Source organism: Muntiacus reevesi, chromosome X, assembly GCF_963930625.1.
Source record: "Muntiacus reevesi chromosome X, mMunRee1.1, whole genome shotgun sequence".
Classification (NCBI taxonomy): Eukaryota; Metazoa; Chordata; class Mammalia; order Artiodactyla; family Cervidae; genus Muntiacus; species Muntiacus reevesi.
In genome coordinates, this window is record NC_089271.1 from 29,396,300 (window position 1) to 29,409,890 (window position 13,591).

Below are 13,591 nucleotides of genomic sequence, written 5' to 3' on the forward strand. Positions count from 1 at the left end.
TGTAGGACGGTTCCCTTTTCTCTACACCCTCTCCAGGATTTATTTGTAGACTTTTTAATGATGGTCATTCTGACAGGTATGAAGTGATACCTCATTGTAGTTTTGATTTGTATTTCTTCAATGTTTAGCAATGTTGAGCATCTTTTTATGTGCCTGTTAGCAATCTGTATGTCTTCTTTGGAGAAGTGTCAATTTAGGTCTTCTGCCCATTTTTTCAATTGGGTTGTTTATTTTTTTGTTTTTATTGAGTTGTATGAGTTGTTTGTATATCTTGGAAATTAAGCCCTTGTTGTTCATATCATTTGCAAATATTTTCTCCCATTCTGGGTTGTCTTTTCATTTTGTTTACTGTTTCCTTTGCTGTACAGAAGCTTGTAAATTTGACTATGTCCCATTTATTTATTTATTATTTTTGGGGGGGGGTGCTAAATAAGGCAACAGTATTTTTATTTTATCTCTGAGGCAACATTTAACTCCTGTGGGAAATACATTTGCAATAACTGTCAATATATAGTATGGTCATTTCTTAATTATCATACAGACAATTCGAATCAAAGACAAAGTTCATTGCAGATGCTTTTCTTAGAGAACATTTCTTGAATGCTTTCCTTGGTCCTCAATCTGAGCGCTTCCTGCAGCAGATGGCTTCCTTTGAAATAGCCTTCTCTTGTGTCCTCTTTGACCAGTCAAGGACCAGGGTGTGTATCCCTTGGTTGCTAAAACTTATAAATAATTGCTTTATCTTCTTTTTGGAATTCCAGATGAGGAGTTCTTGCCAAAGGTTTCAAGTCAAAACTGCTTTCATTAAAATTCACTTTTATTTTTAACCTGCTCCTTTTACAAAATTCACTTTCTATGTAGTTTGGAGACAGTCTAATCCACTCATTTGGAGTCATTAAATGCCTTGAACTAGAAATTCCTGGGAATCTGGATTGCAGTTTGGCCTTCTCAACCTCTTTAAATTCTTTCATTGTATATATTTTGCCAGTCTCACACTGAAGAAGAATTCTTTTCCCATCATCTTTGTCATATTGTGCCTTTTTCAAAGGGTCACGAAATGGTGGATGGTAACCTTCAGAAAATTCGGGTCCTCTTTGTTCATGTAAAAAGGATCATACTCTTTCAGATCATAATGCTCTATAAATGCATTTCCCTTTTTATTTAAATATTTTAAAAAACCATCTAATTCTTCTTGTCTCCTTTTTCTAATCTTCTTATATTAAGTAACTTTTTCTATAATTTTCTTCTGGAGAGGATCTTCCACATGGTCAACCCATCTTTTATACAATATCTCTTTTCTTCTTGCATTTAAGAAGTCATGATGTTTTAAACACTTATCTAATTCCTTAATTATATAATTTTCTCTATATAATATTGATTGAATAGCTGCATCAACATCTTTCTTAGCTAATACCAGCGTGCAGACCCACTTTGCGAGGCCTGCTTCCGCCTTGCGGAGCTCTCTTTGCGCCTCGCCCCCTCCAGCCAACTTCCGCGGTTCACCCCATTTATTTATTTTTGCTTTTATTTCTATTGCCTTGGGAGATTGACCTAAGAAAACATTGGTATGATTTATGTCAAACAGTGTTTTGCTCAGCACATGCTTTTGTTCCTTGTGTATTTTGTAGAAGTTCACCATTGTCTTTTGACCTTGATTGATACTATGGAGAAATCTGAGGCCAGCCTGAGTGACTTGATTTTTTTTCGCTTGATTGCCCAATGGATCCTTATATATATATATATATATATATATATATATATATATAACTGATGTACTAAAAAGGAATTTTCATAATGTACTTAGAAATTTTGATTTGAAAAAAGTAGTTGAAGTGTAGGTGTGAATATGTTAGTAAAGGTATTCAAATTTGGATCCTTCATTTATTTTTAAGCTCTGATAGATTTACCAGTACATGTTTTAATGCAAACTGTTCTAAGTCAGTTTTTTTCCTAGCCAACAGAGTAAAGATTATCTTTTGTTTAAAGAAAGTTTTTTAATATTTAAAATTCTGTTCTTCTTTTCCTGGGACTGCAGTGTGTTTTGGCTGTCTTCTATAACTATTATTTTCTCTCTAATCTCTTTTAATTTCTTTACTTATACTTCATTAGGATGACTATTTTCATTTCTGTCTTCTATTTATCTCCCACTTGTTTACTCTAATATCTATAATTACACCTATGATGTATTTTCCTCCCGATTCTCTTTATTTCTGTGATTCAGCCACTTTTCTTCTTATACTCTCCGATGTTCTGACAACTCCCTTGATATTCTGCCTCATGTCATCTTTTCCCTGAGTTCCACCATTCCTTCTTTACAGCTCTTCTTCCAAGTGGCAATTGCTTTCTTTCTTTCTTCTTATTCTTTTTTTTTATTTCTTGGTAAAATGTTTGGTCACCATCATAAGTTGAGTTTCCTCAGAAATAGATTCTAAGATAAGGATATGAAGCAAGTTGTTTATTTGGGAGGGGATCCTAAGAAATACTGGTGTGAGACTGGTAAACTGAGAAAAGAAAAGGACAAAAGGACAGCAGCCAATAGTAGGTGCATTCATGGGCAGGTTACTGCTGTGGACAGTAGGTCCCAATCCTCCTGGGGTCCTCTTGGAGGCTGTGTATAACAGGGATTCTCAAGTTTTATTTAAAGTCATATAGATGACCATGGGATCTTTTCGAAGAACGGATTCTTGTTCACCAGATCTGAGATTCTGGAAGTCTATTAAGATCCCTGGTAATGTTGAGTGATAAAGAAGTAGAACCCATCTCAGAATTGTCCCTCACATTTCCAAAGTGGTGAGTTTATTATTGCTTGAGGGCTGCTTCTGGGGACATAAACCCTTGCCCACCTTGCGTTAGCTGTCATGAAGTCACAGGAGCTTGCAGCAAGTAGCCAACAACATTTTCAGGAACTGTGAGTGCCAAGGGGATGGAGCAGGCACCAGTTATGTCTATTAGTCACAGTTTTCCTTGTCCAAGGCAACATTCTTCTGGTGAGCACTTTCAGGTATTGGTAATATTTACTGCTGTATCATATTTTTTTTTTCATATGGTGTCTGTATGCCTGTTTCTTTCCTATTACTCATGGTTAAGTAGGTTATATTCTTGGGGATCAGCTACTTCCAGTCCATGTTTACAGCAGGGGGTGAGGGGAATGATAACGAGAGTGACTTCACAGAACAGAGGCTCCCGCTCTGCTACCACAGAGACACATTGCTTCCTGCAGTTATGGCGCATCTGTGGATTATCCGTGTAGCCCCAACTCTTCTGCTTTTCTGACCCAAACTGGACTTCTGAGAGCTTCTGCCTCCAGGCCAGAAGACCCAGTTCCTGTACCTACAGTTACACATAATGTATATAGCTTTAGCACATCTGCGTAAGCCCCTTCCTTTCTGATATTTTCTGAGAGCTTACATTATTACTACCTCTCACCATTCTCAAGGGCTTCTGTTCACTCACTGCCTCCTATACACTTATACTCAGTCTCAGATTCTTTCCTTATATATTTACATATATAAATATACTGTGTGTATATATATATATATACGAATGCATATAAATATAATATATTTTGAAGTCTGAGGAATACTTGTCTCCTGGTTTCTTTCAAAGTGGACTTTGTACAGCATTTTCCTCCCTTTTGCTTTTGTAATAATTCCAGGAGGAAAAGGGGTAAAAGTATTTGCACTATTAGGTTTTTAATTCATAATTTAATTTTTTATTGAAGTATTATTGATTTACAGTGTGGTGCCAATCTCTGCTGTACAACAAATTGACTGACTAAGTAATACACATATAGACATTCTTTTTTTATATTCTCTTCCATTATGGTTTAGTACAAGATACTGAATCTAGTTCCCTGTGCTATACAGTAGGACCTTGTTGTTTATCCATCCTGTATATAATAGTTTACATCTGCTAACCACAAACTCCCAATCCTTCCCTCCCTCACTCCCCTCTTCCTTGGCAATCACAAGTCTGTTCTCTATGTCTGTGAGTCTCTTTCTGTTTCATAGATAGGTTAATTTGTGCCATATTTTAGATTCTACATGTAAGTGATATATAGTATCTGTCTTTCTCTTTCTGACTCACTTCACTTGGTATGTTAATCTCTAGGTTCATCCATGTTGCTAAAAATGGCATTATTTCATTCTTTTTTATGACTGAGTAACATTCCATTGTATATTTGCACCAGCTCTTCTTTATCCATTCATTTGCTGCTATGAACATTGAGGTACATGTATCTTTTTTAATTAGAGTTTTGTCTGAGTATATGCCCAGGAGTGGAATTATTGGATCATATGGCAATTCTACTTTTAGTTTTTTGAGGAACCTCCACACTGTTTTCTGTCATATTATTAGTTTTAGAACACAATCCTCTTATATATACCAGGCTGATATACAGCCCCAGGTATATATACCTCTTATATACCAGGCTGATACTGTATATACAATACAGTCAAAGATGAATATGACACCGCCTCAGCCCTTGCCTTGCCGATAGTCCTGCATAGTGTGTTAAGGCAAGCTGGAAACTGATGTACTGAGTTAAGACAGTTTGGCTCCCTCTCTGGGCTGTCGTTGTGGCACTGGGGAACATTAAACTTGTCTGACTCAAGTTTCCACATATGAAACCAAGATAATTATTTTTGTGCCTAGCATCTGTAAAACATACTGTCAATGCCTAAACCTATTGCAGATTCCTTTATACATATGTTAAGAGATGATTCCTCTGTTTAGGAGAAAATAGGTAATTGATGTTTATAAAAAATAATAGAAGTGTTAACAGGAAATATCCATTTAATCACCAAAATAAATACTAATAAGTATTATGATCTACCAAACTTCAGAAGTGTTAACAAAATGTCTATGGCTACACAGAAAACAGTTGGCTAAACAAATATTCAGACTCTGTCATTCAGTCCCAAAGCCTGTACTTTTTCCAATGCACCATATTGCCTTTCCCTGGAAGAGGGTAATTTCTTCCAGAAAATTCGTAATAACCACATGCCTACCTTAACAAACTTCTTATACTTTAGGAGTCAATTAAATATTTTCTTGTTAGACAAACTAGCTACCCTATCCAAATCAACCCTCCCAGAACACTCATTATTTTGCTGTTATGGCATTCTGCTTATTTCCTTCATAACACTTATTCTGACTTGTAATGTTTTTTACTTCTGTTTTACCTGTTTATTCTGTCTCCTGGACATGCTCAATATACTATACCAACACTGTGCATAGTAGATTCTGTAATACCTGGGAAGTAGTCAATGCAAATTGATTAAAAGAGTAAGTAAGTGGGGTAATGCACAGATTAATGAATCCAGTGCCTGAAGAATACTGAGCCAATCTACCAAATATGCTGGGCCATGTTTTCAAAGAAAGAACCTAGTATTAATTAATATCAAGTAACAGATGAAGTTATACAGAGAATTAAGAAGCCACTTTAGAAATACTCAAGGGTATTGATAGTTTGTAATAATATCTCATGAACCAGAAATGGTGGAAGATACCCTCTCCCCTTCCCTCTTCTTTCCCTCCTCAGATGACCTATCATAGGGATCTAGTTTGACTGGGGAAGAAAGGGGTCTCTGAAAGCATGGTAAAGGTATTCTTCACCAGGGTAAACTGAGGTTTTTGATGGAATTTTTATTACCTCATCAGCTCTGGAGCTCCATATGCCTCTGGAAAGTACAGAAGATGGTGAGAAGTGATGAGGTCCAGAGGAGAGAGATCCAAAAATGATCTATTCAGGCATTATGCTTGGTCTGAATTGAAGGTAATGTTAAAGAGGATATTCAAGGTTATTTTCTAGATTTACAATGTAGGGAAAAGTGTTGCCTAATTTATTTCTGTGGCATGTTTCTCAGGAGCTTCAGTGACATTTAATTAATGTGTGAAAGTGAAGTTGCTCAGTTGTGTCTGACTCTTAGCGACCCCATGGACCACAGCCTACCAGGCTCCTCCATCCATGGGATTTTCCAGGCAAGAGTACTGGAGTGGGGTGCCATTGCCTTCTCTGCGTGTAGGAGACCCCAATAAGAAAGAACAACTGGACTCCATGCTTGTTTAGTACAGATAAGAGGTGATTGGTTTAGAGTAGAAGTTTTCAGTAGTTATATATTAGGAAAAATACGTAAAGGTTAAAAGATGTTAGAAGTTTCTTTGAAGAGTTTTGAGAAAGGGCTTAACCATTTCTTAAGTTCTTCTCAGTTTGGTCTTGCCTGAAGACATGAAACGGATGGTTTCTCAACATCCCAATAGTTGTGTGAGTCTGTGATAACATGAAGGAGTACTTCTTTTTATACTTCCCAGATTCTCCCATATTTCCATTTTTAAAATGGGTTTATTGAGATATAATTGACATTTTATAAATTGTGCTTATTTAAAATGTAAAAGTTGACAAATTTTAACACACACTCAAGAAACCATCAGCACAATCAGAAAATTAACATACTCATTACCCCCCAAAATAATTTATTTTTAAATATCTACAAAGCCTGGGTATCATAAAGAGGTACATTTTGACTCAAAGTAATACATTTATAGCAATTATAATATCCAATCTGACAAAAACATGGACCACCAAAGATAAGAGTTTATTGTCATCAGAGATGTTCAGTGAGGTAGAGGTTGAATGAGATCGTCCCTTTGTCCCTTTCAATTCTGAGATGCTCTTATTATCTGAAAATCAGTGTTTCTCTTATTTCCATTTTTCAAGGAATATGTTTAATTATTTTAATTATGTCTCATAAATCTTATAATGAAACTTTTAAATTAGAAAAAAGAAAAATAAACCAACATAATACTAATGTCATAGCATAACCATTATTAGTTTGGGCATAACAAATCCTCCTAGTTTTTTTTCCAAATGTTTATTTCATTTTCATAGTTGATGGTACTTTTATTGTCCATACCATTTTATATAATTTGTTTCATTTGGTAATATTTTCTCCATAGTTACTATACATTTTTTCAAATCTCTTTACTTGTTATTTTGAAACAATTATAGATGCTCAGGAAGTTGAAAAAATGTACAGGGAGGTTCTGTATACCCTTCATCCAGTTTCCCCCAATAATAAGAAGTACTGAGGAATGGAATCTAGTCATGTACTCCTGTAAGATTTACAATACTATCAAAACAGAAATGCCTACAAGACCCCAGAGCATCCCTTATCTGAAGCAGTCCATCTATATTCAGTCTCATTTCTGTGCCTTTGGCAGTCCTTGTATGGAGTAATTAAAGACATTGGAAGTCATGCCTGGAAGTTGTTAAGACCTTTGTGGTACTGTCGGTATGTATGCTGTTTCTCCTGCCTTGCACCCTGTTAATTAAACATGGCGGTATTTGAAGCCAGTGGTATATTTTGAATGTGATTGCCACTATGAACCTAAGACATCCTTTAGTGACTTTATAGGGTTCAGTTCTCCCCATCCCACAAGGACTTGGCCCAGTTTTGGCAACAGTGGGCAGAGCAGAGGACCGCCTTTCAGGAACTGCATTGATGTTCAAGCAGAGGACCTCCTTTCTGGAACTGCATTGATGTTCAAGCTCTTTCCTGTTTTCTGACCTTGTCTCCCTTTTCACCAGTCTATGAATCTGTTTCTAGGTTTAGGGTGAAGAAAACTGTCCATTACTGGGCATTACTGGATATTACTGTCCATTATATTGATGATACAGTCTTTTATATTTTTATATTGCTGATACAGCCTTTCAAATAGTTTCTGTTTTTTAATCCTTCTTTTATTGAAGTATAGTTGATTTACAATATTGTGTTAGTTTCAGAAGGTGTACAGTACAAGCTATTCAGTTATATATATATAATTTTATATATATATACATTTTATATGTTTATATTTTTATAAATGTATAAAAATTATATATATAATTTTTCAGGTTCTTTTCCATTATGAAAGGTGAAAGGATTAGTCACTCAGTTGTGTCCAACTCTTTGCAACCCTTATAGATTGTTACAAAATTTTGAGTATAGTTCTCTGTGCTCTACAGTAGGTCCCTGTTGGTTGTGTGTGTTAGTCATTCAATCATGTCCGACTCTTTGTGACCCCATGGACTGTAGCCCATAAGGCTCCTCTGTCCATGGGATTCTCCAGACAAGAATGGTGGAGTTGGTTGCCAAGCCCTTCTCCAGGGGATCTTCCTGACTCAGGGATCAAACCTAGGTCTCCTGCATTGCAAGAAGATTCTTTACTGTTTGACCTCTCTGGGAAGCCTTGTTGGTTACCTGTTTAATATAGTGTAGTGTGTATATTTATCCCACCCTCCTAATTTACCCCTCCCTCCACCCTCACTCCCAATTATTTTCTCTTCAGCTATAACCTTGGCTTTGTTTTTCAGTTCAAAAGCCAAGACTCTGGCATCTCTGAGTTTTGGACTCTCAGCTCTTCTATGAGGAAGTAAAGGTCAAATCCCTTAGCTATCTTGGTCTGTCTCTATTATCCTGCTGTACCTGTCAGTTGAGGCAGAGTACTGTTTTATGGGATAAAGATCAACTATGGTACCGAACACGCCTTGGTTCACATGTCACCTTCAGCTTTTAGTAGGTATATGATATGCAGCAAATCACTTAACCTCTCTGAGTCATTTAATAAGAGTTGACAGTTTGAATTACTCTTTGGTTATACCCATGCTTCTTTCAGATTCTCTCAACTGTCTTTCTCTGATGCCACAAAGGTTTCATTTTCCTTGAGTTAGAGTAACATGTCATATTTAAATAGCAGTCTTTCCCTTCATCAGTTTTTTAAAATATTTTAAAATTTATTTATTTGGCTGTACCAGTTCTTAGTTGCAGCATGTGAACTCTTAGTTGTGGCATGTGGAATCTAGTTCCCTGACCAGGAATTGTACCAGGGCCCCATGGAGTCTTAACCACTGGACCACCAGGAAAGTACCCCCTTCGTTGATTTTAAAAGCAAAATATCATTTGCACCTCCATCACCTTTGCTTCTTGGTGTGACAATCTTCAGAAAACTGAATAGCAGAAAAGATGTAAAAAAAGGGAAGAAAAACAATACCTGTGAGACAGCGACAATTTCTGCCTCGCCTTCCTAAATCTCTCCAATATCTAGAAATGCCAGAGCACAGTTCTTCTACCAGCACATCTTTTCTTTAATCTCATTCTTATTTCTTCAGCCTCTCGCAGATTCTGCTTATGAGAAAATCCCTCTCTTCCCGCCGCCCTCTGTCTTTTCCTCTCATCTTACTCATCCTCTCTTCATATCCACAATCATCACAGCAGACTTGAAAGAGGAGAAGCAAAAATTCTCATAAAAGTGATGAATATACCTACCCCACAGGGTTTAGAGAAGATCAGGTGAGCTCATAGACTAGAAATTCCTTTGTGAATAAGTGCTACCTATATGCCAAGTATTGTACCGATTGTAGCCCTAGCAACAGCAAGGCAGCAGGAGTGATATTCCTGGCATCAGATGAAAAACAATCAGGGATGTGAACCTGTTGGCCCTGTCTCGCTAATTGTTAGAACAGGTGGTCAGACATGTATTTGCATAAAAGACTGAGGCGCTCCTGGGAAATTCCTTATTTTGAGGACGGAAAGCAGCACAGTGAATTTGACACAGGAACAAAGCTGCTGTAGATGATTAATTAATGTTGCCGCACCTGGAGACTGTAGACACCTCCTATCAATCATGAAGATCTGAAACTGCTACCAAAAGTCTTGGTCACCGAGAGGCAGCAGTGATGCTGAGTACAGCATGGTGGCAGCAATTTGAAATTACTCCTCCACTGGAAGCATTCTCAGGTCATTAGGAGAAAAAGTGGCTGTAATGAAAATCTAGATGATTTAAAAAAAAAAAACAAAACCTGGAGGAAAACACTGGGCCACCTGCGCCAGGCTTTTTCTGTCCCTCTAACAGAAGGCAACAAAAAGCAGAGGGAACAAAATGCCAAGAAGTATTGATACGTTCAGGGCTCCAGGAGTATTTGGGGAGTAATTGGGGGAGCATACAAAGATTGATAAGAGAGGGCCCCTGAATTAACAAGTGTGCACTTCAGCTTGGAAGGTAGTATTAAACGTTTAAGAAACACTGAGAGGGACTTCCCTCCCGGTCCAGTGGTTAAGAATCTGCCTTGCAATGCAAAGGACATGGGTTTGATCCCCGGTCAGGGAACTAAGATCCCACATGCCACAGAGCAACTCAGCCTGTGTGCTACAACTACTGAGCCCTTGCACCACAAATAGAGAATCCACATGCCGTAATGAAAGATCCCCCATGACACAAGGAAGATCCCACATGCCACAGCTCAGACCCAACACAGCCACATAATAAATAAATATTAAAAAAAATAAGAAACACTGAGAACTAACACAAACCAATAAGGCAAACCTACACCAAGTACCTGTACATGAGCTAGTTATAACGATTTGTGTACTTTAAAAAACCTTGCAGACCAGCAGAGGTCTGTGGGTCACTGTTCAACCAGGTATAAATATAAGAATAACTGATCCTGTTCTTACACACACACACACACACACAAACACTCCTTTCCTATGAGCTTTCCTGGATTGCTGCACTAAAGCTTCTAAGTTGCTGCTGTTGTTTAGCTGCTCAGTCATGTCTGACGCTTTGCAACCCTATGGACTATAGCCCACCAGGCTCCTCTGTCTGTGGAATTCTCCAGGCCAGAATATTAGAGTGGGTTGCCATTCCCTTCTCCAGAAGGTCTTCCTGACCCAGGGATTGAACCCAAGTCTCCTGCATTGCAGGTGGCTTCTTTACTGCTGAGCCACCAGGGAAGCCCCAAGCATCTAAGTATTTATATCTTTTAAAAATATTTATTTATTTGGCCGCACCAAGTCTTAGTTGCAACATGTGGGATCTAATTCCTTGACCAGGGATCAAACCTGGGCCCCCTGCATTGGGAGTGCACTGGACCACCAGGGAAGTCCCTAAGTATTTGTATCTAAGATACTCTTCATCCTTAGTGAGATAAGGAAAAGGAACTGGCTTCTTCTACTACTCCATTTCCCTTGAGTCTTCCTTAATCCCATAAATAACAATAAAAATGTTAAGATTCTTAAAAACAAAAATAAAAAATCTCATGTCTACAGTATCACATGGTTTTCTGGAATTCTCTTGCTGCAAGAAAAGAAAAACTTCCACAAAGCCTACCAGAAAATTAGCTGAATATGAATATTTGGTTCTTGGAGACCTGAGGCTTTTTTTCTCTGACTTGGGTTTCAGGAAGACAGTTTCCACCCCCTCCCCAGACAGTGTAGCCCTGTTGTGGGTCTGGATATGCTCAGCAAGTGTGAGGCTATGGTTCCCATTTTTGTCTTGAAGTTTTTTAGTCTTCACTTACATCCCACAGTTCCAGCAAGAATTAATGATCTTTATTTATGACTCAGAAGTGGAAGAGTAATGGTAGGAATGTAGATTCTTCTAGCCAATAATAAATTGTTATTTGACTACAAGTGACACTCATATTTATTAGTTACTGGCTATAATAAACAAAAATAACTAAAATTATCACACAGGCATCGTATATCATGAAACCGTTTTTCAGTAAATGGCTTTGAATTCTTAGAATCATTGAATCTTAAACCTAGAAGAAACTTTGAAACTTTAAAAGTTATATAGTACAATGCATAAAGCAACTATACTCCAATAAAAATAAATTTTTAAAAAGTCATAGCACAATGTAAATTTTTCAAAATCAACATTATAGACCATGCATTTTCATTAAAGATAATTTAGAAAATATAGAAAGACAATATCATGTCTAGACCCATTGCCTACATCATTTTGAATATTATGTGTCCTCTGTTTCAGCCTACTTTCTATGCAAAGGTGACTTACTTTATAAAAATATAAATCATACTGGATATATAATATTATGTTGGGGTTTTGCACTGAAAATTGTAAATATTTTCTACACTAATAAATAACCTTCCCAAATAGCATTTTAAATAGTTTTGGAAAATAATTTACCAAATGCTGTATCATAAGTTATTTAAGCATTCTTGTAATTAACAATTAATTGATATATTAACTTTCAGGAACATAAATTACACAGAAATTAATTTGTTAAAATATTATCTTGCTTATATATGGTCACCTTTTCCTAACCTCTTAATTTTGTATAACTGGTATACTCTTGTTTACCCCACAAATAGAATAAAATTTAAGTTTTAGTCCAGCCTGGTAAATGGCGTTAAGTCTAATAATTTAAACTAAGTTGCATTTGGAAGAGCCCAGGTTTCAGATATTCTTTGCATCTACTGTTATTTTTAAGAGGTCTATAGGGCAAACTGTACCTCATGGCACTGGGGGGCAGTGGGGAGAAGGAATCCATATGATGGTATTGATCTGATCCCATCCCTGTGTGTTCTGCTGGCATCTGCTGCTAAAATTTTGGCTGATGCAATTTTTGACCTGTTTTCATGACAACTTGGCCCAATCTTTGTTCCCAGTGGCACCTGAGAATTCTCTGGAGTCTTAATATGTCAGTTAGCTTTAGCTGCCTAATAATCCACTCTAAAATTCAGTAGTTTAAAACAACTATTTTACTCATGATTTTTCTGGGCATGTTTTTATCTGGGCCAGGTTCATGGGGGCAAGCTGGGCTTGTTCATACATTTATGATCAATTGGCAGGTCAGCCAGGTGATGGGTGGCCTCATAGGTCCCCATTTACACATTTGGCGGTAGGCAGAGACAATGGATGTTACTATCACTAGCCCGCATACTCCTTGTTATCCGGCAGGCTAGCCTGGACTTTTTTATATGGTAACCAAGTTCCCAAAGCAGAAAGAGGGCAAACTCCAGTCCACTCTTCAAGCCTATGTTTCCATAATGTTTGCTAATGTCCCTGTGGCTAAAGCAATCGAAAGAGGACATACACTACCAGAGGGCATGGATAGAGGGAAAGGAATATTTTGTGGCCCTTTTCATAACCTACAACATACTATGTTTGTCATTCACCAAGTAACAGACACCAGTGCCATAGCAACCCACTCTGGCTATCCTACCCATTTAGACTGTAAGCAGCCCACTGGGGACATGCAGAAATGTTCTGAGGTCAAGAACCAAGTGTAGCTTTGGAGTAGTAGTTATACTTATCTTTCTAACCATTCACCATCCCTTGTTTCTGTAGCACATGGTTAAATGACTCCATCTCACAACCTCTCTTAAATACCTCCTTTGTTTGTCAGGATTTTTAGTTGTAAACAGCACGATCCACAAGTGCTCTAATCTCAGGATCAAACTCTCAAGAGTTCATACAGCCTGGGAAAAAATGCACAGTCTTATCACAGACCCACTACTCCAGTCTTTGGCACTGGATGCTGGAAATGCCGCCACAGCTGAAGATAAAATTCTTTAGTGTCTGTATTTCCTGGATGATCAACTCTTCCCACATGCAACCATTAATTTATGTCGCTGCCTCCAAGTTGAACCCTGAGGTTAAGGACCTGCGTCACATGCAGAACTCTAGAAGCAAGGAAATCTCGGAAATGTAGTTTTTAAATTTCTGACTTTGTATGGAAAAGAAAGCTAGAGGGTGGTTGTAATGGGTGCTAGGTGATCTAATTTCCAGTATTTTTTTCCCAAGAAGA

The 13,591-nt window shown here is 37.5% G+C and overlaps 1 protein-coding gene across 1 annotated transcript; it reads right to left on the reverse strand.

The window, feature by feature from the left end:
• Positions 1-471: 471 nt before the first annotated feature.
• On the reverse strand, positions 472-1,639 carry LOC136154402 (protein FAM228B-like). Its single transcript, XM_065916695.1, is given in 2 exon segments — positions 472-1,066; positions 1,069-1,639. Coding segments are annotated over 2 exon segments (921 nt in total). The 3' UTR covers positions 472-716.
• Between the last annotated feature and the right edge of the window lie 11,952 nt (positions 1,640-13,591).